Source organism: Apiospora aurea, assembly GCF_038362705.1.
Source record: "Apiospora aurea strain CBS 24483 chromosome Unknown utg000009l_segment0_segment0, whole genome shotgun sequence".
In the NCBI taxonomy this organism is placed as follows: Eukaryota; Fungi; Ascomycota; class Sordariomycetes; order Amphisphaeriales; family Apiosporaceae; genus Apiospora; species Apiospora aurea.
This window is the reverse complement of record NW_027117396.1, coordinates 710,986-737,695: the sequence shown is the minus strand read 5'-3', so window position 1 is coordinate 737,695 and position 26,710 is coordinate 710,986. Positions and strand designations below refer to the sequence as shown.

Here is a 26,710-nt window from a genome sequence, read left to right as displayed (position 1 = left end):
AAAAGAAAGTTCAGGCTTGTTCCGTTTTTGTAACGACACCGGATGTCGTGGGTAAGGGTATATAAAGGCTACCTATGGTGCCATGCTAGGTGCCTAACCTAGTTCCCATGCCACTGCAGACTCGGCATCTCCGTTCGGCAAGATGGTTCGCTCACTCTTCTGGCCCCTCGCGGCCTTCTCTCTCGCCTCGCCCTTCTTCGCCAGCGCGGCCCCCACGGAGCTCACCAACGTCACCCTGTTCACGCCCCCGTCCGACTACACCGACCCGCGCGTCCTGTACGCCCGCGCCGTGCAGCTGCCCAACAACGACCTGCTCGCGACTTGGGAGAGCTACAGCCCGGAGCCGCCGCCGGTGTACTTCCCCATCTACCGCTCGACCGACAGCGGCGCCACCTGGGCCGAAATCGCCCGGGTCCAGGACGCGGCGCTCGGCGTGGGTTTGCGCTACCAGCCGCAGCTGTACGTGCTGCCCGAGGCCGTCGGCGACTTCGCGGCGGGGACGCTGCTGCTCGCGGGCTCCGCCATCCCCACCGACCTCTCGAGCACCATGCTGGAGCTGTACGCGTCCACGGACTCGGGCCGGACCTGGGAGTTCGTGAGCCACGTCGCGGCGGGCGGGCGCGCCGTGCCGGACAACGGCCTCACGCCCGTCTGGGAGCCGTTCCTGCTGGCGCGCGAGGGCCGCCTGGTCTACTACTACTCGGACCAGCGCGAGAACGCGACGTACGGGCAGAAGCTGGTGCACCAGACCACGGCGGACCTCCGGGCCTGGGACGACGCGCCCGTGGTCAACGACGTGGCCTACCCGACCTACACGGACCGGCCCGGCATGCCGACGGTGGCGCTGCTGCCCAACGGGCAGTACATCTACGTCTACGAGTACGGCGGCGGGCCGAACCCGACCACGACGGACGGGTCCTACTCGTTCCCCGTCTTCTACCGCATGTCGGCCGATCCCGAGGCCTTCATGCAGGCGGAGCACCACCCCCTCGTGACGACGGGCGGCGACGTGCCCACGGGGTCGCCGTACGTGGTCTGGACCCCTGCCGGCGGCGAGGACGGGACCATCATCGTTTCGTCGGGCTGCTGCTCCGAGGTCTATATGAACCGGGCCCTGGGCGCCGAAGATGCTTGGGAAAAGGTGGCCACATCGGCCGGCAGCTCGTACACGCGGTCCCTGGTGGTATTCCAAGAGAACCCGAGCTATGTCTTGATTGCTGGGGCTGGGAAGCTGCCACCAAGCACGACCAACTCTGTGCAAATCAGCGTCATCAAGGTTTAGACAAAGATTCTGGGCAACCCATTGTCCACATGAAATACAAAATAAAGTCTACATTCTACTGCAGTAAAGCCCCAAAACGCCTTCGTAGTGGTGTTGTTGCCACCGCCGTATATCCCCTAACTCCTTGCAATGTTTAACAGCTTGATTGTGGTCATAAATCACGAGATCCACGTCCTGTTGTTGACCGCGTTCTTTTCCAAGTACGAATAAACTTCGCTGTAGTCTTTACAAACGTGTTTCTAGGGATTTCAAGTCAGTATAAGCATGTACCGGTCCAAATACTCCAGGGATACTCACCGCGTCCCAGCCGTCACTACCATCGAACCCTTCGGGAAAAGTCGTCTGGTCCCCTTCCAGTGCCACATCGCCGGAGCACATGATGCTCTGTCGCAGGTAGTCGAAGCAGTGGTTCATATGCCACGTCTCCATCAGAACTTGGGTGTTGTTCGAGGTTATGGCGGCATAGGTCTCCGCGATAGCGTACTGCCGTCTAGTTAGATCTCACCCATCGCAACCAGCGTGCCAGTGCCACTCACAAGACAGTGCAGCTGGTGTGTCATAGACGTCGTGACGACAAAGTTCTCGCCATAGCCGACCAGTGGCTTGGGTAAGTCGTCATACTTCTCGGAGTTGTTGATTTTGAGATAACCCAGTCCCGCTGTGAGTTAGTTAGTACTAGGAACACCCAGGGCATGAACAGTGAACACTTACGAGGTACCAGGTCAAGCCACTTCTGTTTGACCTCTTTGGTAAAGAACGCCGACGTGTTGTCGGGCATGTAAAGAGGATCAGGGCTGAACGTCTTGATCTGTTGGGTGACTGTTGTGTGTGTGTGTGTGCCGCAGTCAGTCTCCATCCCGGTTCATATACGAATCCGGGATCTTGTCCGGGGATGTGGGCGGGCGGGCGAGCGAGCGAGCGCCGTCAACTCCGTATACTTACATCGCGGTGCGAATCCTGTCAAGTCCCCTGTTCCTTCATAGCGATGGTCTGGGGACTGGCCGCTGCCGGCTCCGGCGGCGCCCCGGTGGTGTCGCTCCACCAGCAGACCAATGACGGCGAGGACCAGGACTATGTCGACCAACCAGCGGTATGGTTGCTGTTGCAGCGCCGCGAGGAGCCTTTCGCGCCGGGGCTTGGGCTGCGGGAGGTAGTCCTTCTCGAAGACGTCCAAGTCGGACAAGGCATCGTCGTTGTCGTCTGCACGCAGACTGTCGTATTGCTTGGATGCTCTCTGATCTTTGGCCATGTTGTAAAAGTTTCTGCTTGCCAATACTTTTCACTCAGCAAACCATACCAATCAGAACTGAAGATTGAATGCTCCCAGTTGCAGACTGTCGCTGCCAAAAAGACATCCGGGTCCAAGATTTGAGGGCGCTTGTAGGGGATCAGAGTGCTCTTGGTGGAGCCGCTGATCCTGGCTCTGACGCTTAAGCCGTTCCTGCGACGTTTCGAGTCAGGGGTCAACATCGTGAAACTCCGAAACACGAGACGCTTGGCGGAGCGACAACCGCCAGCGCCCAGGGAAAAGAAATATAACAGGTCGATATAGCCTTGTTCGCGGATCCAACCTCGACCCATTTCAGCACCACATGGGACGAGCCCTATTTCAGCAGATGGCTTGAATCTGGCCACAATCTGCGCTTTTGCTCGGCGTGCCAGCCATGGAAAGCGATGCTGACCGGTGACACATTTTTGACTTCCCAAACATTCTGGAGCACTAGTCAAAAATGCACTGTCTAATGCCCTGGGACAATGGTTCGGGTATGAGCCGAGATATGTGTTGTCTGTTTATCCCCCAGACTACCACTGTCATGCATGGTTTCAATGTGATTACAATAAACCTGCCTGACGGGCCTTTTTTGCTGATCACGATGACAACCGACTAGAGAACACCTAAAGAGGGTATCTAGCCCGGAGGGGAGGCCGAAGCATATGAAACGGATCCGGCTTTCCTCTCAAGCAGACACATCTCCAGGCCAGTCATTTGTGCCATCCATTTGCAATTTTTGATCGATTCTTACGTGTTGCGCTACCCATGTTATTCGTGTTGTATGTTCAGCCAAGGCTTGGTTTTTTTTGTAGCCAAGAACGTGGTTGTTCCGTACTATTTGTGTTCCACTTCCTTCCTTTAGTTCACTCATCCTCCGTAGATGCATCGTTCCCTATAGCCCAACAAATAGTCTGGGAGCTACAGGTCGGCTGATATCCTTCTGTATGGCTTGTTATTCGGGGAGGCGAGGACAGCAACAGTGTTATTATGAAGGTCTTGAGCGAGGCGGTGCTATGCTACATGCAAAGAAAGTAGAGTGGCATCTCTGCTTTAAATATTTCCTGTGTTCTTATATAATATAACAAATCACCGAGGAAACCAAAGGCTGGGAGTTTATAACAGCGTGCGCGGTCAAAAAAAAAAGAGGACGCCATGGAAACGTCACGCTGAGGATGTACCTGATCACCTGCGTAGAGTATTGAACTGACATAGACCAAGCAATCCAAGTGGAGCGACGGCCGTCGTTCCATGGGGATGTTCTATTGAACTGTAAATTAAAGCTAGACCGAAGTGTTACGGGCGATTTTACTTCCATACATGTTGGCCGGAATAACTGCGGTTCCATCTGCCCCTGAGATAGGGGAACATTCGACCTGCCAACTTTCGATCTGTGTAGGATAGCTCTGGGTCTATAGAATCGTTTCTGCAGCTCATCATGGGAAAATCCAATGAGAATAGAGGGGGCAAAGTAACTACTGGCACATCAGCTAAAGATTTAGTCAAAGCCATCGCGGACCAGAATAGTTACATCCTGGTTGTTCAGGATCGGTATATAACTCACATACCTTCTTATTCACGATGCTTTTGTGTATCCAATAGTGCCAGCAGATAGTACCGCTATATAGATACAATTGTAGTCACGATAAAGGAAGAAGACAAGTTATTCCTTTATGTGCGTGCTTATAAGACAGATGTTCCGGTCCTGAATATGCTCTTATTCCTCGGCAATTAAACACCCAACAGTGATGCTAAGCTAACCAAGAGGCCGTTGAATTATGTCGTTGCATTTGTCTTGAGTTGCTAATGATCCTCAAGTGGACTGAAGAGAGTTCCTTTGTGTCAGTTTCTGTAATTAACATATGGTATGCTGACAACCAACCCCCTATTCTCACACAAACCACACTCTGCATTATTTCGTACCAGTCAAACTTATGGACGCTAGGTATGCCCAGCATCACCAATCCGTGATGAAGTAGTGTCCCTGGAACATGATAGTTTGTAGTAGTGTTCGCTGTCTGGTAGTACTTGCTGTCATCGTCGTCCGCCTTACAGGAGGAGCCGCCCCAGTAGCTCTCGCCCTTTGGTAGTTCTACTCTGAGCAGCAGCTTCCTGTATTAAGACTCAGCCTGTCTGGCACCCGCCTTCGATTGTACTTGTTGTTCTAGCTAAGTCGTATAGTCGCCGAGGTTTCGATTGTCCAGGCACGGCGCCGGACAATTGTTACTCTTTTACGTTCACATACGCGCCTCTGGTATTGAATGGACAGGGCCAGACACATCGAAATAATCGAGACAACCGAGTAATGACTCTACATGATTTAGCGGTTCAGTCAGCAATGAGTGCAAGTTCCAGTCATCTTCCCCAATGTGTCATGTTCATTGCTTCACCATGACACCTTTCCCCCAACAACAGTTCCTACCGGTTTTTCCTATCACATAAAATGCAGTTCGCCCTTCTTTTCTCCACTTGGCAGGACCCTTGCTTTCTTGACACTTTCGCTGAAAGACACCACCAAATGACTTTCGTGACACTGTCTCGTTCCCCCATTGGAAGTCATAGTGGCACCAGCAGACGGCCATCAAGGACTCGATGTTGTCCCACTGGTAGATATACCGGTTATACGACCGTTATTCCAGTGGTTATTCCAGCTGTTACCTTACTGTTGATCCGATTGGTTACCCGAGTGGTTATTCAAGACAGGTTCGTACATCACTTGACGAGCACCAGCTATTCCACGTCGGCTTCCACTATGGTGTCATGCTAACTATTCGTCGCCGCCGCTGTACCAGAACATCGACGACCACCATGCCAACGAACAAGAAGACGTACAAGATCTCCGCCGAGGTCGTTACCCTGGGCATCGTCATGACTGCCGCCGGCGCCGTCTTCCTGGCTGCGACCTGGGCCCTCGTGACCGGGGCCAAGAGATGCCAGGACCCGAGCAGTGCGGCGCTCTCGCCATACGACGTGAACCTGATGGACTTGAGGGAGCTACGGGGGAGGGTGTTTGGTTAAAGAGAGGGAGAGGGGGTGCATGGATACCGTCGTAGGTCGACACGTGGAAGAGAAGACGGCTTGGATGGAGCGAGGGCACGCGTGGGAATAGTAGGATGGGCAAGATCGGAATGACTACAGTACCAAACTACTGGTATCTTATGGAAACACCGCCAGTTTACATCACGTCTTGCCAAAACGCTGCCTGCTGAAATTGCAATTTGTGAACGATGCCGCTTAACAAAGTCAGTTCCGTATGCAAACGGGTGTCATGTGAAGAGAGCCATTCGGGAATAGGCACCGCATGCCAGATGTATCAAAAGGTAGCAGTGGAGGTTGGTTATCCTACCCGTCCATTACCTGCCCAAGCATGCCCGCCTCAATTGAGGCTGTGAGAGAGAAGTGGCGGTTAAGATGTGTCGCGTACCAAGGGTCGGCTCCTGGGCAGAAGGCAAAGGCCTCGACCGACCTGTTGCCATGTTTTGGGCAATGCTAGCCGTCTCTCAACACTGCCCTGACCATAGCTGTGCTCCAGCAACTAGCTTGCAAGCCACTGAGTGAATGGTGCCGGTGGCCTCTTTCAAGACACTAGAGATAGGCCTCGGAGAGACCTAACTGACGGAGACATGGTCTCGAGCAAAAGAGCCGTAGCGCCAGCCACTATATCGAAATTGGACCAAACATTGGGTCTCGTTCGAGAGCCCACACAAGCGGGCGGGAAGCGAGTCTAGGTACATAACCTATGTCTGTGGTTGACGGACCACTGGACGGGGAAGGAGGGTTGTTGTCATGAGAGCTTTGATGCGGAGGGGACGAAGGTCGAAGGCTTAGGGCTGAGGACTAGTACCGCAGGAGGTACTGCAGGATGTACGACAACACATCCAAAGCTTGGAAAATAAGCCTCACATCATCTGCCATAGCCTAATTTTGAAGGTACGGGTCATTAGGGCGGCGCTTGGCCTGTGGATGACCGGAATGGCATGCCTTGTCCGTGAGTCAGCTATACTGTACACCGCTAATTGCTGTCCTTTCTGATAGTAAAGTCATAGTCGTGATCGTCAATGCCCTACATGAGGTAGCATTGGCATTCGATAGACGGACAGGCGTATGGTCATTATGACAGCCCCAGTCAGATTCCGGTATATGCGGCATGGTTGGGCACTGGCGCAGGGACCTGATCACGACGCGATTGAGTTGCGGTAGCTGCTTAGGGACTGATGTGGATAAACTAAACTAGCAGGACTGGATTGGACCCTGAGGTTGCTATTCTACGCGCGCCAAACAAAGCCCGTCTCCAATGCCATTTTTGCAAGAATGCCATCCTGCCATCCTGCCTGCCCTGGCCAGACGGACCCGAGGGGAAATGAGTTAATGAGGAAAATAAAATACGTGTCTTCGCTTCTAATGCTGATACTGACGCCCAGCCATGCTAATGCTTTCCCCCTTGACGGGATTCAAATTCTTGTGCACCTGGAATCAATAACACCTTCCCAATGCCTGGAAGCAGAAACACCAAGCAGCCCCACAAACGCTGTAAGCAACAAGAAAAAGATCAAAAAAAGGTATTGTGGCCGTAAAAATACAGAGAGGCCATGCTTGAAAGTCTGGGGCTATATGCATGTGCTGTACCTGTGCTGTGGTGGATATATGGCGGGCTAAATAGGAAGTTGTGAATACAAACAGCAATTGTGCTGTCATGAGTAGGGGGGGAGATTGAGGGTTGTAGGTGTGTGGTGTGGAACCCAACGTTTTGCTGGTTGGGGGATGCGGAATGCCATGTGGATAGCGCGGTATGGTGCGGGCACCACATCAGGCCAGGCCCAGGCTATGGAGACTCTCTCACATGCTGACCATGGCCTGCAGCAGCCCGTGTGCCGCTTGAAACGCGAAGAAGCGTTTTCCCCGGTCGCACAAGAGGGAGAGAGGAAAAATAAACCCTGAAGTAGACAACACAACGCGAGCGATGGGACGACTGCCATGCAATGCATCGTGCCAGGCTGTTCTGTTCTACCCGCCACGTCAAGTGCTCACAGGATGCTTGCCACCGAAAAGAACAGGGCAATGCGGTTGCGTCTGGTGCTGGTGGTTCCAGCTGATTCCGTTCCGCTCACCGAGAGGCCAACTGGGGACTGCTGGGTTCGTGCGAGTTCGGAATTCCGCGCAGTCCTGCCACGCTCGTGAAGGTCTTCTAGAATGCTGCGCATATCCACCTGTCCGGTTCAAGTTCGCCGGCAGAGTGGAGCAATCTGTAGGCAATCATAACTTTCTTTGTTATGGAGGCCACGATCTCGGGACTTGCCAGGGGCTGCCCCACGGCTGCGACGCTGTGACGAAGGGGCGGGTCGCACCCGTTCCTGCCGTTTTCGCTGTGCGCCTTGCTTTTGGTTGTGTAATGGAATGAATGTCTGGGACCCGTCGGTGCAGACTTTTCTTTTCGCTCCGTGCTTTGGCTCCCATGCCAGTTTCACCGACACAATATGCCAACCCCTGTTGAGGCCACAGTGGGCGGTTTGGCATACAGAGCCCTCCGAGTCTCTCTGCCCCGCAACAAAACCGAACCCTTAATTCTTTGGGCTATGCGGCGCAACAAGGTGCGTAGAGCGAAGGCGATCTCAGGCTCGGAGCAAGCCTCGGAAGCGCTGTAGTGGCAAGAATGTTGTAAAAACAAGTAGCCTTTGCTCGACTTCAAATGCTGTCCTGCGAAATCGAAACCCATCTAACGGGGACTCCGTCGGATCCAATCTCGTAGACCTTTGAATTGAGCTGGCGGGGTGGTAATAACCACCGAGCATGCCCCTCTCGCTGGTCATCCAACTTGCCACGCTTGCGCATCAAATGCTCCATAACCGCAATGCGAATGAAGTCGGAATTCTCGCGGATCTCTCGCTGCCGCGGCCCGGGAGGCGTTGTCGAGCTTGTTGAGGCCTTCGGTGACTCTGGTGGAGATGGGATGGCTCCACGGCTGGTCGATGGGGAGGGATTCCTCGAACGTTGCACTTTGTAAGTCTGCATCTGGATCGAAGCAGTGTAGCTGCGCGTAGACGTCGCGCCTCCTGTCCGGACCTCAAGCCGGGCGCTGCTGGTGGGATTGAGATAACGACGCATCGCCTCGCTGGGTTCATCCTCCAATACCGGTGGCCGTTTCTCGTCCGTGAATGGCACAGTAGGGTCGACCGTTAGAAGTGACCGCACCAGCAAATCTTCAGGCGGGATTGATGAAGATGTAAATTGAGAGAGAGATTTGGCGGCGGATCGCAAAACTCGAATAGAGGCCGTCAAATTTGACTTGAGAGCTGTCTTGAACGGCAGGAAGACAGTGTTTTGTTGTTTGTCTGAACGGGCCGGCAGAGGATCAAACACCCCGAACTCTACCTGATCAACGTCGGCAGTAAGCTTAGAAGACAGGGGATGGTCCGGCTCTTCACCTGGTGGAGAGGGGAGAGGCTCAAGGGACCTGCGTGGTTGTCGAAACCTTTTGCTTCTTGGCGTGACCGGACTGTCAAACGAAGGCATCGTGCCAGTGCCCATGGAGTCGCCTAACGACGGGAGGCTTTCGAACGAGCCTGGCCGTGATGATAAAGTAGATGTGAAAACACTGTCCGAAATCGACGCGTCCTCCTCGCCTAGTTCATCTGGGGGGCTCAGCAGCACGTCCAACGGACTCCGACTAAAGGGGGACAGGCTCGAAGGCGTGAAGCATAGTTCCTGGCTCAGGTCTTTTTCGGATACTTGGGATCGAGGAACGATGGAGTCGACGGTCATGCGCGCTTCTTTTCGTTGACGCTGCTTCATACTCCCACGCCTATTAGGTGGCGGTATGTTCGTCCCAGCCAGAAGCGCAGCGACACTGGGAGGTACAGCATCCGGCGACCGGAGTTCCCGCCCTCGAGACCCTGCGCTCGACGATCGCCGGCTTGATTGATCATGATACCGGGTCTTCATGTTGTGCTTGTTGGCGACCTCCATCTTCGACTTCACGGGTATCTGCACGGCGCTCGATGGCGTCATTGGGCGAGCTGCCGCGTTGGCTGTCGATGCTGATTTCGGAGAGTTGCGACTGGGCGAGGCAGCCAGGCTATCCGGCTCCTTGCGTTTAGTCATTTTCTCGGTCGTGTATCCAGATAGCGAAGGTTGGGGGGAGGGTTGGTTAGAGATGTCCTTTGTTGTTGCCGAAGCATCTCTCCGCTGCAGGAAAGCAAATCGTGGCTTGGACGGGGTTGTCGGCGCTGTTGTTGGGGTGGAAGGGGGAGGAAGTTGGGACTGGCGGGAGTAGAAGAAGGACTTTGGTGTCATCATCATCCTGGTCTCGGTGATTGGAAGGCGGGCTCAACGGCCGCCCTTCCCAGAAGCCTTATAAAAGCTGTCGGGTATCCGTAACCTGAGGGCTGGGACTCGCTCCTGCACAAGGGTTCTGCTGTGGAGCATACTAACGCCGCAAGGCACCGTCGAATACAAAGCCAATTCCAGCAGTCTCTCAAGAGTCCAGTAAAGAGGGCAGGCGGACAGGCGGGCAGGCGACCGGTTGTCGGTACAAGCGAGTACCAGTTTTGGGGACCAGTCAATTGAGTCGTGATCGTGTGCCGCAGGCACAGGGGTGGGTTTTCAGTACGTAATGGCGCCCGCGCTGAAATGCAGGACCCGTACAGCAATGGTGTCGGTCGGGTGTGTGTCGATCTGTAATGTAACCAGGCAGAAAAAAAAATAAAGTAGGCAATTTTGCAGGTCTCGCTAGATGGGGGCTCGTGATGATGGCCCAGAAAGAATAGATTTCGCTGAAAGAAAGCGAAAGGCTTTGTCCTGGTTGGGAGTGTTGAGTGTGTTTATGGGCGGCGCCGATTCATCAGCAGGAATCCTTATCTCTGCTGGACTCTGAGACGGCGAACTTCGGAGGAGATGGGACTAAAGGCAGTCTAGTCGTCTTCGCGCGGATGCAACCCTATCGGCGCATACCTTCCAGGGCCCTCTGCAAGATATGTATATACTTAATACGACTGTGAGACTATAGCTAAAGGCTCTATCAGGAGGGGGAAATAATCGGGAAGAAGAGCTGAAATGAATGGGAAGCAGGAGTATGTAAAGAGGTAGGCAAGTAGGTTAAAGGCAGGGGGGCCCAGGAAGAGGAGAGTCGAGTAAGCTGTAGTACATGTATCCGTATTGAGCATGCGCTGGGTTAGATAGTTCGAATAGCAGATCCCTGCACCCGTCGAACCCGTTGGCAGTGGTGTTTGGTCGCCCAAGGCTCTGTTTGGGCAGGTAACAAAACAGCCCTGGCTGGCTGGAGGGGGGCTTGGGCTGGCGGTGTCTGCGGTACAAGTCGCTTGTACATGCGCTGGGATATGCCCTCGGCCTGCCTGATCAGGAGGTGTGGGATTCATAAGGGTCCAGTTGAGGCCGTACTATACCTTGGTTCACTTGCATACCTTACCATGGTGTGGGGGGCAGGCAGGGCAGGCTCAATCGAAGTTGCTTGTTTTCCAATCTACATGCGCCTAAGGTTGGCACTTCGATACCTGTTATAACGTGTCACATAATGACATAGCACCCGACAGACAGCCTGGCAGTCTTCGGATACGGACAAATCCAGCCTAAAGACCGCCCGACCCGACCCTGTGTGCGCAATCAAGTGGTGACAGGTACATGTTATGTATCCAACAAACAGCTATTTTGATTGACATGGGCGGCAGTTGGTTAGGAGACTCCCAACTCCCCCAACCCCCCATTGCCCTCCCAGGCGCGCGGAGTCCAGCCCAAAGCCCAAAGCAAGATAAGGTAAACTTTCTAGGCACTACCCGCAAACTCTCGGATCTTCAGCTCAGTTGGCTAATAGTCCGGTCGGGCTGCCCTTCCCCACGGCCTGTTATCTCCCGCCTACGTTGTCAAAACAGTGCATGACAGAAGTGCAACGTATGATAAGTGATGTCCACCTTTCCTTTGGGGCTATTTGATGGATAAGGTAACTAGCTCACCAACCCTCTCAGCCATCAGCATCTCAAATAATATAGGATTGAATCCAATGCGCGCCTCGCTTTTCTTCGCTCTGAAACGACTGCAGCTGCACCTGCAGTCTTCGGCAGTAATGGGCTATTGCTTTTTCTTCAGGCTCTATTCGGATGTGCTGCATCCATTGTTATTTCTGGACCGGCGAACCCGGGCCACTCGCGAGAACCACATTCATTCAGTCAATCCGCCAACTCACCCTGCATTGGATTGGACGTCATCCCGTACATAGGTTTGGCACATTCAACAATCAAAAACCCCGGGACTTCTACAATGACACTGGTTTCTGTTGACTCATACAGCACCGGCTTGGCCCGATGGCCCAGTTTCTTCAGTCAGTGATTGATTACCAAGTACTTACTTACTGACTGTGACCTGCACACAGCAGGCGGCGGGCGCCATTCAGCGAAACCCGAGGGTTCTGCCAGCCCCGAAACTACAATCGGCCCATTGGACATTGAATGATGTATTCAACCTTGCCCAGCTTCCAGTCACGCCGGGTACACGAGGTGATCTTTATTCCAGAAGCAGCGGCCGGAAAGATGGATAGAAGCACAAGGCACCACCCAGCCACCCTCCCCAGTGCCGGGCGAGATGGTTTCCATCACCCGGCCCCATCCTGATTGTTGATTGACCGCAACGTTCAACCCGCAGAGCCGAAAACGATTGGACTGCACTCTGCGGTCATGGTGTATTGGCCTGAGTCCTCTTGCCTGAGAATCCCCATGGGATCAAGTAAGCTGCAACTCGTCTTGGGCGTTTGACCAGAGCCCTTAAGAACATGGGCACACGCGGCGTCCCACCACGGCATCACAACCGCACAGTCTTTTTTCGCTTTGTCTATTGTGAATTTGTTACGCCATGGTTGATCTTACTATATCGTGCGAGCTTGGGTTTGACGGTTAACCTTGAACTGGGGCTGCAACAGCAGACCTTGACGTATGTATGCGTAGCACCAGGTCCAAGAACGCCCATTTGATCAATCATGAAATGTTCAGTGAATATGTGGTTTCCAGGCTGTTTGTTGGCTTGGATCAATGACATGGTGTTTTCTCATCAGGGAGTTCGCTGTATTAGGCAAGAGTACTCACCCCAGGCCAGCAACAGCAAGTGACGCCAGTAACGCCAGTAACGCCAGTAACGCCAGTAACGCCAGTAATGCCAGTAATGCCAGTAACGCCCTCAACGCCCTCGCAGCTTCAGTTGACCCCACACTGCTACTACTACCAAGTGCTACTGGGCACGCCCATGGGTCAAGCCGTAAACGAGAAAGACTCCCTTATCGCCATCTCATTATTGGCTCCTCCTGCTCGGTTGCTTCCCCGCGAACTGTTTTAGCCCCGAGCTGCTGTGGAATAGGCAAGCAGTCACACACACCATCAACCGCCCACCATCACCACAACACGTGTGCCTTTTCCCAGGGCGGCTTTGAGTGATGACATCTATCTCCCACCCGCGCTTGCGACCAACGAACGACATGTGAACAAGACAACGGCCAAGCGGCTTCGTGACGGGTGGGCGTGAAAGGCACGCGGTATGGTGGGCAATGCGCGAGACTGGTCCGAGGTTCCTCTGCTGCATCCTTATCTTTCGTACGACAGATTCAAAACCGACAAGACACCTAAACCCAATCAGACTTTATGTATCCATCACCGGCCAGTCGATCTTCCCAAGGACCCCGACCCCAAGCAGCAGCACACCAACTTCCTCCACAACTTACATAGTAAGTCAACACCAATCCTCAGGATCCTGATGGGCCATTTTGCGGGGTAGTACGTCGTAAGGCGTGGAACAGAAATCAAGCCCGCTGCCCAACCACCAACATACTAGTAGCCTGCGCTAAGATTAGGGATCTCCCGTGTGCATTCCCACCTGCTACTACAGGTAGCCTCCGATGCAGGTAGAGAGAGAGAGGCAAGGTAGGTCGAAAGATGATGACACCGTTCGTCACTATGCCCTAGCGGACTGCTCGCACACTTCCGCGGAGCGGACCAGGAAGTAAAAAAGCGTGCAAGACCAGCCTCTAGAAATGTCTCCAGTTTTATCCTTTGCTCCAGCCAGATGCCATCTATCCCAAAGCACACAATGAAGGGTTTGGGTATGCGGCGGTAGAGAACCCCATCGCTGGGGATCTGACGGGAACAACCAAGGTGCGAAAAAAGACAGGGACCACATGCAAGATTGAAACTAACGAGTTACGTACCAAAAAGACCGGCAAACCACCTGGCGTTCTTTTTCATTCCAATTACTTTGGGTTATCGTCGACAGTCCAAGACTCGGCATCCTGACGATGCGCTGATGGAGAAGAACAGAAAAGAGCGGGAAGAAAGCTGGAGAGGGCATGGGTACTTTCTTGAAACTTGACATGTGTAACGAGTCAGGAACCAGCGACACCTGACATGCAACGCCCGGGGTCGGACTTGAAGAGATATCTGCCAAGAAACCACAAACCTGCTCTTACCCTCTCGGGCAATGAAGTCATATTGAAAGAGCTACTGACGAGGTCGTATAGTCATGAATGTACTACATGTAGACTTAGTGCAAGATCGCCAGTACATGCAGTCGGAACAGCGCCTTATCGCCGTTCGCAAGCTGGCTTTCTGATCGAGATGCCAGTCACTGCTAGAGGGGGGTTATCAAGTTGCGAAGCAAGTCATTCATCCCATGCGGTGTAGTAATCATAAGTCGTAGCAAGCCATCAAGCCAACGAAAAAAAGGAACCGACACTAAGAACACCGACGCGCCTCCCATATGATAAGCCCTTCGTACAACGATAGTAAAGAGAGAAAGAAGCATGTAGACCGCAGAAGGGGCATTTCGTTCTCACGCGCCAAAATCAAGTGACTGAACGACGGATGGTACCTCCCACGCCACCCCCCTAGGGCCACCGTGATCAGACCCAGGCCTCCTTTCTAGCGCCTTTCTCCAGCCCGATGTTGACCACTTCTTCCTTATCGTGACGAGCCCCACCCTCTCCAGCGTCATAGCCGTCCTCGCCGCCCGGCGTGGGGTGGTGAGGCGGGTGATACTGCGCCACGAAGTCGGTCCGCGCAACAACTTCGCGCGCCGGCAGGATGAGGCTCTCGTCGTCGTCGCTGCGCCGCGATGACGCCGCCGCGCTCCGCAGCCGCCCGATGCGCGCGGCCGCCCCCGCGCCGAGCACCATCTTGTCCATCGCCGCCGAGACCGCCGCCGTGTCGCGACGTCCGCCTCCGCCTGGTTTAGACGAGGAGGAAGAAGGGAACCATGCGCGTAGCACGGGCCGCAAGGCCGGCGCCGAGGCCGTGATGATGGAGAAGTTGGCCTCGATGGCGATGATGACGGACGGGATGTTGGATGTCGGGTCTGGCTGGTCCAGCAGCACGTAGAGGCCCCGGACCAGGAGGACGAGGCGGGATATGCCTACTAACGTCGTTCTGTCGGCAAAAAGTGAGCATGCGTGTAAGTGAGCATGGGACAGTTAAGATGGCAGCGCAGATAGACAGACAGACAGACAGATAGGTACAGGAAATAAGCATATGACACGAAAGATCCGAGACCGTGACTGACAGGAATCCTAATAAAAAGACGAATATCAAGGCGATCTTCGTCCTCTTGGGTATTCGTAGCCCGATGAAGATGTGCAGAGGCAGCCCCAGTATCAAAAGGTCCAGCGCGATGTTGATGGCGCTCGCGGCCACGAGCAATATCCGCCGGTCTACGCAGAACCCTTCCAATCGAGGCTTCCATGCCTTCTGGAGAGGGAAGCACTGAAACACGATGGCGAAGAATATCGAAGCCAAACTGGCCAGGTTGATGGTGTTGACCCAGATGATGAACCGCCGCACTCCGGGCTTCTGCCCGAATAGACGGAGGAGCAGCATGAGAAGGGACGATTTGACGAGAGCCAGAATGGGATTGTACAGTATCTGCACAACGTAGTTCCACGCAGCCCCTTCTGTCGGGTCGTGCAAGGGGATGTCTGCAGCGCTCATGCCAATATAGTTCGTGATGACAACTTCGGGCGCGGTCAGTTCCAGTACCCGATGATCGCGAAGTTTTTCAGGAGGTTTGGTGAGTCCTGCTTACACTCATAGCTTGCAACAGCCTCTGCGATTGCCAATACCTACGCTCGCTGGTAAGCAATTGAACAGACAGTACAGGGCCGAATGCATGGGCTTCATACCATTGCTGCACACACTAAGCCATCGTCTTCTCGAGAGTGTCAGCCTAGCTCCTATATCATCCCGAAGTTAGCCAAGGCAACTTACCTAGACTGAACAGCCGCGTCGAAAGCTTGCCAGCAACCCTCACGGAGACCACCATTAGGGCCAGCGCTGGAAACGTTATCACTACCACTATCGCGAGGTTCTGGTGTTCCACTCGAGGGCTCGCTGCAGGGTTCACTAGTGAGCCTGTGTTGGGATAGGTGACCAGTGAGTCGTCAACCGAGGACATCGCGGAGGAAATATGGATATTAATCAAACACCTGTGATTTTAACAGGGAATAGAGCACGGGGAGTATTATACGACATAAGGTAAGCCGTTCTTCAGTAAAGTAGTCTTGATCGATACCGACTTGTCAGGCGGGCGGGATCTGGCCGTTGATATGGACAACAAGACCTGGATGGGAATACTCCCGAGATTCTTCTCCAACATGATCTTGCTTCAGTCTTCCGCACAGCTCTACAGAGGCAGATGATTCTCATCGTAGGATGTTTTGCCACAGATCCCATGGCATTTCATATATGGCACCATATAATTCAGCCTCCTGTCCCGCGTGTGTCAATCCTGGACGATCGCCGCTGGGTTGAATATGCATCCGGCTTATAATATAGATGCAAGTGGGTATTGGACGAACCAACCATTGCAACCATCTCGCCTCAAGCTTCTGACAAGTGCAAGGGTTCTGGAAGAATGGCAACCAAGTTGGTAACATGCAAGGATCATGTTACCCGATATGTTGATCGATATCTCTCGCCGTTTGACCACTATCATGATACTCTTAACAACACTAACACTCCCTTTGGGGCATAACGAACGGGAGAAAAGCCCAGACTGCAAGGCCTGGAACCTGATAAAGTAGATCCATTGGATTCTGGGTGAAGGATGTACCAGTATAGGTCAGAGAATGTCTATTGCTCCAGGCAAGCCCAGGCCAGGCCACCGACGTCAGCCGTGGATATGTCCCCTCATCCCGGATTATCACGGTGGTTGGGACATAAGGTTTGACAGGTGGAAATGCCTAATCACGGTGGATCAAACAAGAGGGTACGGCAGGATCGAAGAATCTCATGCAATCTATGTCTATATTACCGATTGAAAACCCATTGGCCCAGTTAGCCGGTCGTGTGACTTGGTGGACGTTGCGCGACTTTGATGAAACGACATCTGTAGGCAAGAAAAGGCCCGGGAGCAGCGATGCTTTCCAGCGCTCCAGCGTATAAACACCGACAAACGTTCCGATGGAGCAATTGGGGTGTTCGTTACTTGAGGACGTCGATGGAATAATGCGGCTCAATCGGTCAATGTTTTGCACACCGTCTCCCGGCCCGGTGAAGGTGGTACGGCTACTGCATTGATGGAGGTCGATCATTCGTCTCAACTCCCGGGGGTTTACAAGTCACAGAATGTTCGACACCTTATGCTGTAGGCTTCGGGCGATTTAGCCTGTAATACTACTATTCCATTCCGACACGGTCAATTTTGCTGTTATTCACATGCATTCTGGTCTTGTGCAAGATGCTCGGGTGGTCAATCATGTCTAGGGGGTCTTCGAATACTTGGATTCGAGAATCAGGGTTAGATCCAGAGAGTGGGCGAGTTAGTGGTCTATGTACGGTATGCAAGTTTATGCTGCCGTGTTTATAGGATTGCTCTTAAGTTTGCTCGGCATCTTCGGCGTCTTGGGAATCCTCGTCGTCATCGGCGACTGACAAGATGTTGATGCCTGCAGCTCCACCGACCGAGGTACTTCCATCAGACCCCTTTGTGATTCCAAGGTTCCCGCCCACGTTCTTGGTGTTTCCGTTCTTGTCCACGATGATGCCCAGGTTGTCCTTGAATTGCTCCCCTTCCTTGACGGCAGTGACATCTTCAGCGCTACCACCTTTGCCTTTCGCAGAAGCGGCAGCTTCGCCCTTGGCCGGCTGTGCCTTGTCCGCGCCAGCGGCTGGTTTAGCTGTTTTGTCGCCACGAGAACCGCCGGAGAGGATGCCTCCTAGAGTTAGGCCAGTTCCGGCGTTTGCAGTACCGTTGGCTCTTTGGCGGGCTCCCTTGAGCGCAGCCAGGTCCTCGGCTGTCTGGTTTCTCGCTGCACCTCCTGTCTGGCCTTTACCCGCCCCTGTCGTCTTCTTCTTCTCTTTTCCGCCCGAACCGCCCAGTTGAAGGCCACCGGCGCCTCCGACTTGAATTCCACCGTTCTCAAATTTGATTTGACGCTTGGTGAGGGGAGGAGCTTTGTAGGCCTTGGCAAGAGCAGAAGACAGAACCATTATATTGGCATGAGCCGCAGGCGAACCCTAACCAGCATTTGTCAGTCGGATCATTCGAGAAATGCAAGGTAAGGGAATGAATGTATAGACTTACGGTGAAGGTAATCTTCTCGCATATCCCTACATGGAGGAAAGAGACAGCCGCAACGACGACAGCAAGAGTAAAACGCATTATGACCATTAAGAAGAGAAGCCTGCTTCTCTTTACTCTTAACAAGTGCGATTAGAAGTAATTACGTATAAAGAACGACGACGAAGAAGAAGAAGAAGAAGAAAAAGATGAGATGAATAACTGTATAACCAGAAGACGCTTCAAGCAGCGCTGGAAGAAAGACACGAATGGTAATGGAAAAGATCTACAACGTCAGGCATGCACATCGACGAGAGAGGGGGAGGCAGCACATTAGTCTACTCAGGAGGATAGAGAGGCCTCGGTAGGTATGCATTGCCAACCCTTGCCAGTATCGCGAACTTCCGTATACAAACCCGTCAACAGCAATAGCGCAGGCATGCCACCGGAAGCCGTGCAGACCGTACGGGGCAGCAGTAAGCGATGCTGAAAACAACGCCTAAGCCTTGGTGTTTGTCGTGTTTGGAAACGGTTCTCCGGGTGCTGAGTGGTCCTTCTCCAGGCCCACCGAGGCCTACGATCGCAGAGGAAACTCCTTGGCGTTACAGGTGGCTGATTGATCGGACCCGAGTCAAGACTGCGCAAAGCCTACGACTAGATCCCGGCGCTGGATTGATGCAAGTTTACCCTGAGGTCCTTCAGCATTAGACTTTCTGTATCTCTTCGTCTTCCCATAATAGACGCTGGGCCTTGCTTCAACGTAGCGGGAACGGCTTGAAGCCAAGCCCTTGGAAGCAGGATAATGCCCATTTCTACCGTCCCGTTGGCCTCGGAGCCAGAGGGGTGGTGAGCAGAAAAGCTGCTAGCTTGGGTTTCAAGAGCGAAGAGGAAGGAAACAATAAACAATCTGGGGGAAGAGAGAGTAGTTCCCTTATACCATGAGCAGGCATGTTATACTTGTAGATATCACGATCTCGCTATTAATAACCTGCTCTAGATAGAATCAGCGTCGATCTTGACCATTCTCGGCCGCCGTGTGGCCGGCATTTTGCTTGCACTGTCGAACCCTGCAAGGTACCCGCCTGCCCGCCAAATCAATCCGGCAACGTCACGTCAAACGCGCTGGGTGGCCCAAACTACTGGCCAAACCATCCCATGTTCTCCCCAACAACCCCATCCTGGCAATAGTACCGAACAGTTGGAAGCTCAACCGCAGCCCAATTTTCCTTTCACATGCTCCAGGGTTTCCACGCCGATCAGACGACAGGAAGGGATTCTCGATTGAGTTGTCTGCCGTCTTGTCAGTGTCTGCTACCGAATTCTTAGAGCTGAATCCTTTCCTTCCATCCATCTGGGTTTCTTCCGTCGGTTCTGCGACACAGAAAAATGGCACAAGACGCTGCTGCGACAGCTCCTAAGAGGGCATCCTCCTCCCCCATTAAGACCGGCTACCTCATCCTCTACAATGCCGTGTCCGCCATTCTCTGGGCCACCGTCCTCGGCCGCACCGTCGGCGCCAACCTGCTGAGGGGCCCGGCGTTCGTCTACATTTCGACCGGCGACTTTGTGCTGTGGACGCAGACCCTGATGATCTTGGATGTGCTGCACGGTCTCTTCGGTAAGTCGATCGCAAACCACTCCCACGCCCTCCCACTTGTCCTGCTAGCTTGTTGGCCAACTTGTGGCCCCTAACCCTGGCCAATGCTTCTTTCTGGCCAGAGCTCTCGCCCTCCATGGGTTATGCATACGTCACGGCCAGTCCAGACTAGCTAGCTAATCCTCTCTGTGTGCCCGCGCAATGTAGGCATCGTCCGAACCGACCCCGTCACGGCCGCCGCCCAAGTCGCCTCCCGCTACGTCGCCGTCTGGGGCGTGCAGTTCCCGTTCCCGGCGCTCTGCGCCTCGCCCGTCTACTCGACCATGCTCTTCGCCTGGTCGGTGACCGAGGTGATCCGCTACACGTACCTGGCGGTCAAGCTGGGCGGCTACGAGCCCGCCGCCTTCACCTGGGTCCGCTACAGCTCCTACCTCGTCCTGTACCCGCTCGGCATCACGAGCGAGATGGTCCAGATGTGGCGCGCCCTCGGCCCCGCCGGCCGCAAGTTCGGCCCCCTCTACCAGCTGTTCCTCGGCGTCTCCCTGTTCGTCATCTGGCCCATCGGCGCCTACGTCCTCATCGGCCACATGAACAGGCAGCGCCGCAAGGTCCTGGCCGTTCAGAAGTCGGAGAACCTGAAGGCTACGCAGTAGTATCGTCCGGCTTCGGGTCTCTCTATCGTATAATTGCTGTATAGAGCTCGGGCGGGATGCGAAAGTCGGCGAGAGTTCAAGGTTAGGGGTTGGCGCCTGGCATTATTGTCTATCAAGGGATACATATACTATGGCGTATGAGAAATGGTGGCTTCAAAACGGTGTTGGCAATGAAGGGACGCATGAGACATGACATTATTACAGGAAAGAGAGAATTGGGGGGACCCTGGCAGGGTGCCAGACAATGATAGAAATGGGAAAAGAGGTTAGAATAATGCGTGTGGTATATATAAAAGCAGTGCCCTATAGAAACACGGGCAATGCTAGTAGAATTTGTTATACAGGATTGCATGCAAGCTTCAACACCGTCCTCGGGGTATCATTAAATCGTTAGGACGACACTAACATCTCCTTCCCCTATTCCAGCTCCCTGCTACTAGTCTCGTACCATTCGTTCTTCACCCATTTGACAATTGTGTTCTTGGCGTCGTCCGAAAGCTGGTAGTAGCCTGGATTCTCCTTGGGCTCGAACATGCCTATCATGCATCATCAGTATCTGTCGAGCATGGGCAAAGGAGAGGTGAATGGAGAAAGACATTGGCCGTGTGAAAGATGTATGTAGTACTTACCCATATGCGCGGAAATCTCGTCTGTGGCCTTGTCGTTGATGGCCTCCCTCCAGTCGCCCGCCGCCTGTCGCGCTGGCAAGTTGCAGAACGTCCGGTCCTTGCCCACGACCAGGCCGACGGTGCTGACCTGCTTCGAGCCGGCCCCCTTTCCGAGCCGGGTGTACAGGTTGGCGAAGCCGAGGTTGAGCTCCTGGGTCAGCTGGACCATCTTCCGCACGCGCGTCTTCATCTCCTCGCCCTTGGCCAGGCAGCCCAAGAACTCCAAGTGGCTCCCGACCCAGCCCCAGCCCGACGAGATCTGTTCCCGTTTCACGTAGGCAGCGGCGCCGCCGGCCACCACGGCTCCCGCGGCACCGGCGTACATGGCCATCTTGCCCCAGTTGCCCCAACCGCCGCCGCCGCCGCCGCCGCCGCCCGTGTTGCCGCCTTGCTTTTTATCTTGCGACGGCGGGGCTTCGAGGGCTTTCTGCGCCGGCTTCTGCCGCGAGGCGTCCTCGGCGGCCTTGGTCCCGCCCCATAGCGACGTCAATCCACTTAGTTGTGTGAGCGCCGAAGCAGCAGTCTGGTAGTGGCTCTCGGCGCCATGTGCGACGACGCCCGGCGCTATGCCGAGGTAGGGCGTGTCGAAAGCGAGGACGCCCTGTACGTACGGGAACATCATGGCATTGAGGCCTCCGGACTGCGGCGACGACGGCGCCGCCGTGGTGTCGCCCGTTCCTTCTTCTTCTTCTTGGTCGTCTTTGTGACTGCCGCCGTCGTCTTTTGCCGCCGTCTCGTGGGGCACGGGCTTGTCGCTGGTCAGGGCAATGAGGGTCTCGGCGGCGACGATGCCGCCCATCGAGTGGCCTATGAGGACGGTGTGGACGCCCGGGTCGACGGTGGGGCTGGGGGTGCCGGCGGCGACCTCGAGGTCGATGACCTTGTTCAGCAGCCAGTCGCGGAAGCGGGCGACGCACTCGTGCAGATCGCCGCGCGTTTCGAACTTGGGGTAGACGAGGGTGCGGATCTCGACCCGGGGCAGCTCGGCGCTCAGCAGGGCGGCGAGGTGCTCGGTGAACTCGCCGCCGGTGCCGAAGGTGTCCTCGCCGCCCTGGAAGCCGTGGATGAAGCACAGCAGCAGCGTCTTCTTCATGTTTTTCTTCTTGTTCGTCGTCGTCGTGGTGTTCCGTCGTAAAGGGCCGCGTCTTCCCAAAGTCTAGCAGTAGTCTCCATTGGAAGGAAAAGAGAAATACATTATGTCCAGAAATGGTAGGTTTGGCAGAGAGAGAGAGAGAGAGTTGAAACATGAGTAACACTCTCCATCTTAAGGCCTGTGACGTCTGCTGGGGCCGCTGACAGGTGGGGTCGGAAGCGCTCCCCGCCGCTGTATTTAGTGGATGACCAGCTAAGCGTCCAGGGACTGATAGCGCTACTGTATCACTCTGCTTTGAACAACGGTGACTCGAGAGGAGGCAGCAGACACAACTACAGAGTAGTTGAGTAGGTAGGCACTGTGGTCACACGCTCACCGAATGCTCCATGTACAACATGTATCTCATCACATTCATACTGGACTGCCTCGCTAGATCTTTTCAATCTGCTCAAGCGATCATACACTTACGGCTGCCAAGGTTGAGAAAGTTCAATAGGTTGCGGCCAGTCTCTGAACCAAGTAATCGCCACTGCTAATTCCTGCATACTTCTTGTCCGTCTCCGTCGCAAAGGTCCCCGGTATGGCTTCGATGTAGCTCTTGAAGTTCGGGTTGCAAAAGTATCTGTCGGTTGACATTGAGCAAAAGTCCACTGTGCATGCATGCTGTTCTCGGGATAGGCAAACTTACGCTATGCTATACCGGGCCGGGTATACGTCCCCATCACCACTCGGAGGCTCCACGACCCGGTGGATCGTGCTCTTGATGGTGTCGTTGCTCCACCTAGCCAGAAGGTCGCCTGCGTTCACCACGCAGGTATCCTCGATGGGGGTAGCGTCCACGAACACGCCGGTCGGGCTCTTGACCTGCAGCCCGCCCCTCTGGTCCTGGAAGAGCAGAGTGATACTGCCGTAGTCGCTGTGCGCGCCGGCGCGGACCTGTCCCGGGTTGATCTTGAAGACGTCTTTCCGGACTTCGGGGTAGTGAAGCAGACGCAGCGTGTTGTCGCCCACGTCGGTAAAGCCGTCGAAGAACTTCTCGTCCAGGTCCATAGCCACGGCGATGGCCCTCATCACTTCGGTGTGCATCTCCTTGCACTTGTCGTGGAAGTCCAGCATGATGGACTTGAAGTCGACGAGCTCGCCCGTCTCCTCGGGCCAGTGGTTGGGGAGGTCCGGCTCGCCTTCGCGGCCAATCTCCAGCGACTCCTTGATGTCGGGGTTTCCCTCCCGCAGCTTCTTGACGTCGTTGATGTCCGTCAATTGGGTCGTCTTCTCCCGGCCTGGCGCGGAATAGCCCCGGTTTGCCGCCGGGGTGGTCCAGCAGTGCTTCATCTTCTCCTCCGTCGGCAGGCGGAAGTACTTGGCAGAGGTCGCAAAGACTTGTTTCCGAGTCTCCGGGCTGATAGGGAGACCCTTCAGGTAAATGAATCCCGCCGTCTGGAATCCATGGAGAATGGCCTTGGCCGTCTCCTTCCGCTGCTCGGGGTTGCCATTCAGGAAAGCCGAGAAGTCGATGAGCTGATGTGATGTTTAGAGATTGCACTGTATAAACGGACAAAATGACAAGAGGCAAGACATAGACTCACTGGGATGACAAGTCCCTCGCTTTTGACAGCTGCTGATTCCATTTTAATGTATTCTCTGGATACGAAGCCAAGGGCACCAGAACAGGATGAGTTCTCACGTCAAGTTCCTGTGCGTCGACCCTCGATTTATAAATATTCTCCTCCCCGGATGTTGCTCGGCCTTTGGAAGCGAGTAATGTTGGTTGAAGATGATCAGATCAAATCGGATGGACGGTCAGATAAGGCCGCGAAAGGGTTAGGGTGGGCATTCGGCTGTGTCCGACACTTGGATAGGCAAGTAAGTAGACACAAGACCTAGATCGTTCCGGACCCCTCTGCCTGGTTGGGATCTGTATCTTCGTACCACTGTAGATCACTGCATGGCATAGCTTCTAGTTGTTATTGTTATGCAGTTACACGCAGCAAGAATAACATATATCCCTTTAGAAAGACAGCGACACTCGAACATCGCCAAAGGGTTCGTCACTGTCTTCAACTGATAAGAAGGTACTTATTGAGTGCCTTGTTCCTCGCCCGAAACCTTATAAGCCGGGTAGTCAAACTCAGTAATGCTCTTGATGCTACGGATGCCGGCCGATAGTGTTCGCTGCACACGTGAAGCCTTCCCTTTCAACTTCCATGGCTAGATAAGTGCATATAAGCCACTTGCTGCAGTGTCAGGTAAGATAAAGCCGTTCTCCCCTCCTGCAGATAAGGTCGGGGTAGAGTCGAGTTGCGGGGCATACAGCCGGGTCGAATGTGGGGTCGACTATGCCGACGACGAGGTTGCCCAGGGTGCAGTCCCTCGATAACCGCCGGGCGTAGTAGTCATGACTGTGCGACTTCTGTCAACTATCTCGAAGTCTCAGATAATGGTGCATCGTTCCTGGTTCTGATTCTACTCGAATAGGAGACAGTCGGAGAGTCTCCACTCTCTATAGTTCAACTACTACATCTTATGAGGCAAGCTGCCTCAGCCTATACTACCTTACTTACCGTCCCCGTCCCTCGACCCAATCATCTTTCCAAGTCACCAAACTCTATACACAAGTGATACATCTTAACATTGGCTTAAGCTGCAATATTGTAACAGTCAAAGATACGACTAACACAGAGGATGGCCTCCTCCGGATCCCGCGTTGTGGACGTCCACACGCACATGTACCCGCCTGCCTACGTCCAGCTCCTAGAGTCGCGGCAAACCATCCCCCTGATCCGCCGGTTCGCCGGCGCCAAAGACCCGCGCTACATCATCTTGCCCGCCGAGGCGGAGTCGCTGGAGAAGATCAGCCAGGCCGGAGAAGCGGCCACCGCCACTACCCAGCTGCCGGGCCGGCCGGTGACTTCGCACTATTCGTCGCTGCAGCAGAAGATCCACTTCATGGACACGCACAAGATCGACATTTCGGTCATCTCGCTGGCGAACCCCTGGCTCGACTTCGTGGCCGAGGCCGAGGCCGCCGAGACGGCCCGGTCCGTCAACCGCGAGTTCGAGTCCATGTGCCTCGAGCACCCGGGCCGGCTCTTCTTCTTCGCCACCCTGCCGCTCGGCGTGCCGGCTGAGGAGCTCCTGGCGGCCATTGGCTTTGTCCGGGGGCTCAGGCACTGCCGGGGTGTGATTTTGGGCACGTCGGGTTTGGGCCAGGGGCTTGATGACAAGAGGTTGATACCGGTCTTCAAAGCGCTTGCGAAGAATGGACTCATGATATTCCTGCATCCGGTGAGTAGGGGCTTATACAAATACGGGCGTTTGACCATGCACCTATTACAGCTACCTTGAGATGGCCACGCTGAAATACCCCCCTTGATATTGGTTACATTTCCTGGGCATTGCTGACCGGTGCATCTAGCATTACGGTCTTCCAAGCGAAGTATGGGGACCTCGGGCGACGGAAGAGTACGGGCACGTGCTGTCCCTCGCGCTCGGGTTCCCTCTCGAGACGACAATTGCGGTCGCGCGCATGTATCTCGCCGGCGTCTTCGACGAGGTGCCCGACCTCAAGATGCTCCTGGCCCACAGCGGCGGCACCCTGCCGTTCCTGGCCGGGAGGATAGAGAGCTGCATCGTCCACGATGGCCACCTAGTGCGGGAGGGCAAAGTCGGCCCGAACCGCAGGACCGTGTGGCAGGTGCTGAAGGAGCAGATCTACCTCGACGCCGTCGTCTATTCCGAGGTCGGGCTCAAGGCGGCCATCGACGCGAGCGGCGTGGACAGGCTGATGTTCGGGACCGATCACCCGTTCTTCCCGCCCCTGACGAGTGACGAACAGGGCGAGTGGGAAAGCATGACGTGGAATAAGGCAGCAGTGGAAAAGGCGCTGGGGGAGGGTAGCCAAGGGACCCTCGCGGTCATGGGCGGCAATGCTATCGAAGTATTACGACTGAAGGAAGACGCCTAGATAGTCTAGCATGTCGATCAACTTGAACCATCTCGACCTATGAATTGATGATTGGAGAGCCCATCCTCGTAATATCTTGATCGCATACAGTTGCAGACACCGCTAGGACTTACAGTAAGCAAAAAAGCCATCAATAACCAACATGTACACTACGATTGCCAATACATGCAAAGGAAATGCATGTTTGGTCCCGGCAAAGAGGATTCCGAATTCTTAGAGGCTGCCAACACATGAGGTGCAAGCGCTTGCTGCCATGCCAGGGGGCGGGCAGTGCTGACAGGGCCAGCTCCAGCACGACCCGTAAGCGCAGTTGCATAGCCACGAAACGCTGCAAGGAACCGCAAAATCAGGCGCGCGTGTTTCTTTCGGCAACTGACGTTCCGGGAGGCTATATTCATCTGTTTCTTTGTTTCGAAACATCTGCCAGCTCAATTTAGTACGGATGTGAAGCTATTCCGAACGGCCAACGGCCTATTCTCGAGGCGGCGGGCGAGCCAACTATGAATGGCCTGGACACTTGGATTGGCCCTCGCTATTCTTTTAGGAGGAGGCCTTCGAAGGAGAGATGTAAAATACTTATGTATAAGAAGGCAGTCAAGTCGCGAGCTTAGAGTGTGAGTTGAGCATCTAGAAACAGCATCATAAG

At 54.5% G+C, this 26,710-nt stretch overlaps 10 protein-coding genes across 10 annotated transcripts; 5 read left to right on the top strand and 5 right to left on the bottom strand.

Annotated features, from left to right (window-relative positions):
* Window positions 1-142: 142 nt before the first annotated feature.
* PG986_013341 (BNR/Asp-box repeat domain protein) lies at window positions 143-1,282 on the top strand (the record flags this gene model as incomplete). The annotated part of the gene is made up of 1 exon (XM_066849563.1): window positions 143-1,282. The coding sequence occupies one exon, from the start codon at window positions 143-145 to the stop codon at window positions 1,280-1,282; it is 1,140 nt and encodes a 379-aa protein (XP_066693706.1).
* A 158-nt stretch (window positions 1,283-1,440) lies between these two features.
* Window positions 1,441-2,531, bottom strand: PG986_013340 (uncharacterized protein; the record flags this gene model as incomplete). The annotated part of the gene is made up of 5 exons (XM_066849562.1): window positions 1,441-1,521; window positions 1,580-1,765; window positions 1,819-1,940; window positions 1,994-2,101; window positions 2,225-2,531. The coding sequence occupies 5 exons, from the start codon at window positions 2,529-2,531 to the stop codon at window positions 1,441-1,443; spliced, it is 804 nt and encodes a 267-aa protein (XP_066693705.1).
* Window positions 2,532-5,360: 2,829 nt separating this feature from the next.
* On the top strand, window positions 5,361-5,570 carry PG986_013339 (uncharacterized protein; the record flags this gene model as incomplete). The annotated part of the gene is made up of 1 exon (XM_066849561.1): window positions 5,361-5,570. One exon carries the CDS (start codon window positions 5,361-5,363, stop codon window positions 5,568-5,570), a length of 210 nt encoding a protein of 69 aa, XP_066693704.1.
* Window positions 5,571-8,234: 2,664 nt separating this feature from the next.
* Window positions 8,235-9,848, bottom strand: PG986_013338 (uncharacterized protein; the record flags this gene model as incomplete). Its single annotated transcript, XM_066849560.1, has 1 exon — window positions 8,235-9,848. The coding sequence occupies one exon, from the start codon at window positions 9,846-9,848 to the stop codon at window positions 8,235-8,237; it is 1,614 nt and encodes a 537-aa protein (XP_066693703.1).
* Window positions 9,849-14,439: 4,591 nt separating this feature from the next.
* PG986_013337 (uncharacterized protein) lies at window positions 14,440-15,983 on the bottom strand (the record flags this gene model as incomplete). The annotated part of the gene is made up of 3 exons (XM_066849559.1): window positions 14,440-14,962; window positions 15,096-15,543; window positions 15,797-15,983. The coding sequence occupies 3 exons, from the start codon at window positions 15,981-15,983 to the stop codon at window positions 14,440-14,442; spliced, it is 1,158 nt and encodes a 385-aa protein (XP_066693702.1).
* Window positions 15,984-17,404: 1,421 nt separating this feature from the next.
* Window positions 17,405-18,191, bottom strand: PG986_013336 (uncharacterized protein; the record flags this gene model as incomplete). Its single annotated transcript, XM_066849558.1, has 2 exons — window positions 17,405-18,046; window positions 18,114-18,191. The coding sequence occupies 2 exons, from the start codon at window positions 18,189-18,191 to the stop codon at window positions 17,405-17,407; spliced, it is 720 nt and encodes a 239-aa protein (XP_066693701.1).
* Window positions 18,192-19,475: 1,284 nt separating this feature from the next.
* On the top strand, window positions 19,476-20,339 carry PG986_013335 (protein tyrosine phosphatase; the record flags this gene model as incomplete). The annotated part of the gene is made up of 2 exons (XM_066849557.1): window positions 19,476-19,707; window positions 19,894-20,339. The coding sequence occupies 2 exons, from the start codon at window positions 19,476-19,478 to the stop codon at window positions 20,337-20,339; spliced, it is 678 nt and encodes a 225-aa protein (XP_066693700.1).
* A 633-nt stretch (window positions 20,340-20,972) lies between these two features.
* PG986_013334 (uncharacterized protein) lies at window positions 20,973-21,488 on the top strand (the record flags this gene model as incomplete). Its single annotated transcript, XM_066849556.1, has 1 exon — window positions 20,973-21,488. The coding sequence occupies one exon, from the start codon at window positions 20,973-20,975 to the stop codon at window positions 21,486-21,488; it is 516 nt and encodes a 171-aa protein (XP_066693699.1).
* Window positions 21,489-22,589: 1,101 nt separating this feature from the next.
* On the bottom strand, window positions 22,590-23,728 carry PG986_013333 (thymine dioxygenase; the record flags this gene model as incomplete). Its single annotated transcript, XM_066849555.1, has 3 exons — window positions 22,590-22,722; window positions 22,789-23,618; window positions 23,687-23,728. The coding sequence occupies 3 exons, from the start codon at window positions 23,726-23,728 to the stop codon at window positions 22,590-22,592; spliced, it is 1,005 nt and encodes a 334-aa protein (XP_066693698.1).
* A 1,054-nt stretch (window positions 23,729-24,782) lies between these two features.
* On the top strand, window positions 24,783-26,064 carry PG986_013332 (uncharacterized protein; the record flags this gene model as incomplete). The annotated part of the gene is made up of 2 exons (XM_066849554.1): window positions 24,783-25,385; window positions 25,516-26,064. 2 exons carry the CDS (start codon window positions 24,783-24,785, stop codon window positions 26,062-26,064), a joined length of 1,152 nt encoding a protein of 383 aa, XP_066693697.1.
* Window positions 26,065-26,710: the final 646 nt, after the last annotated feature.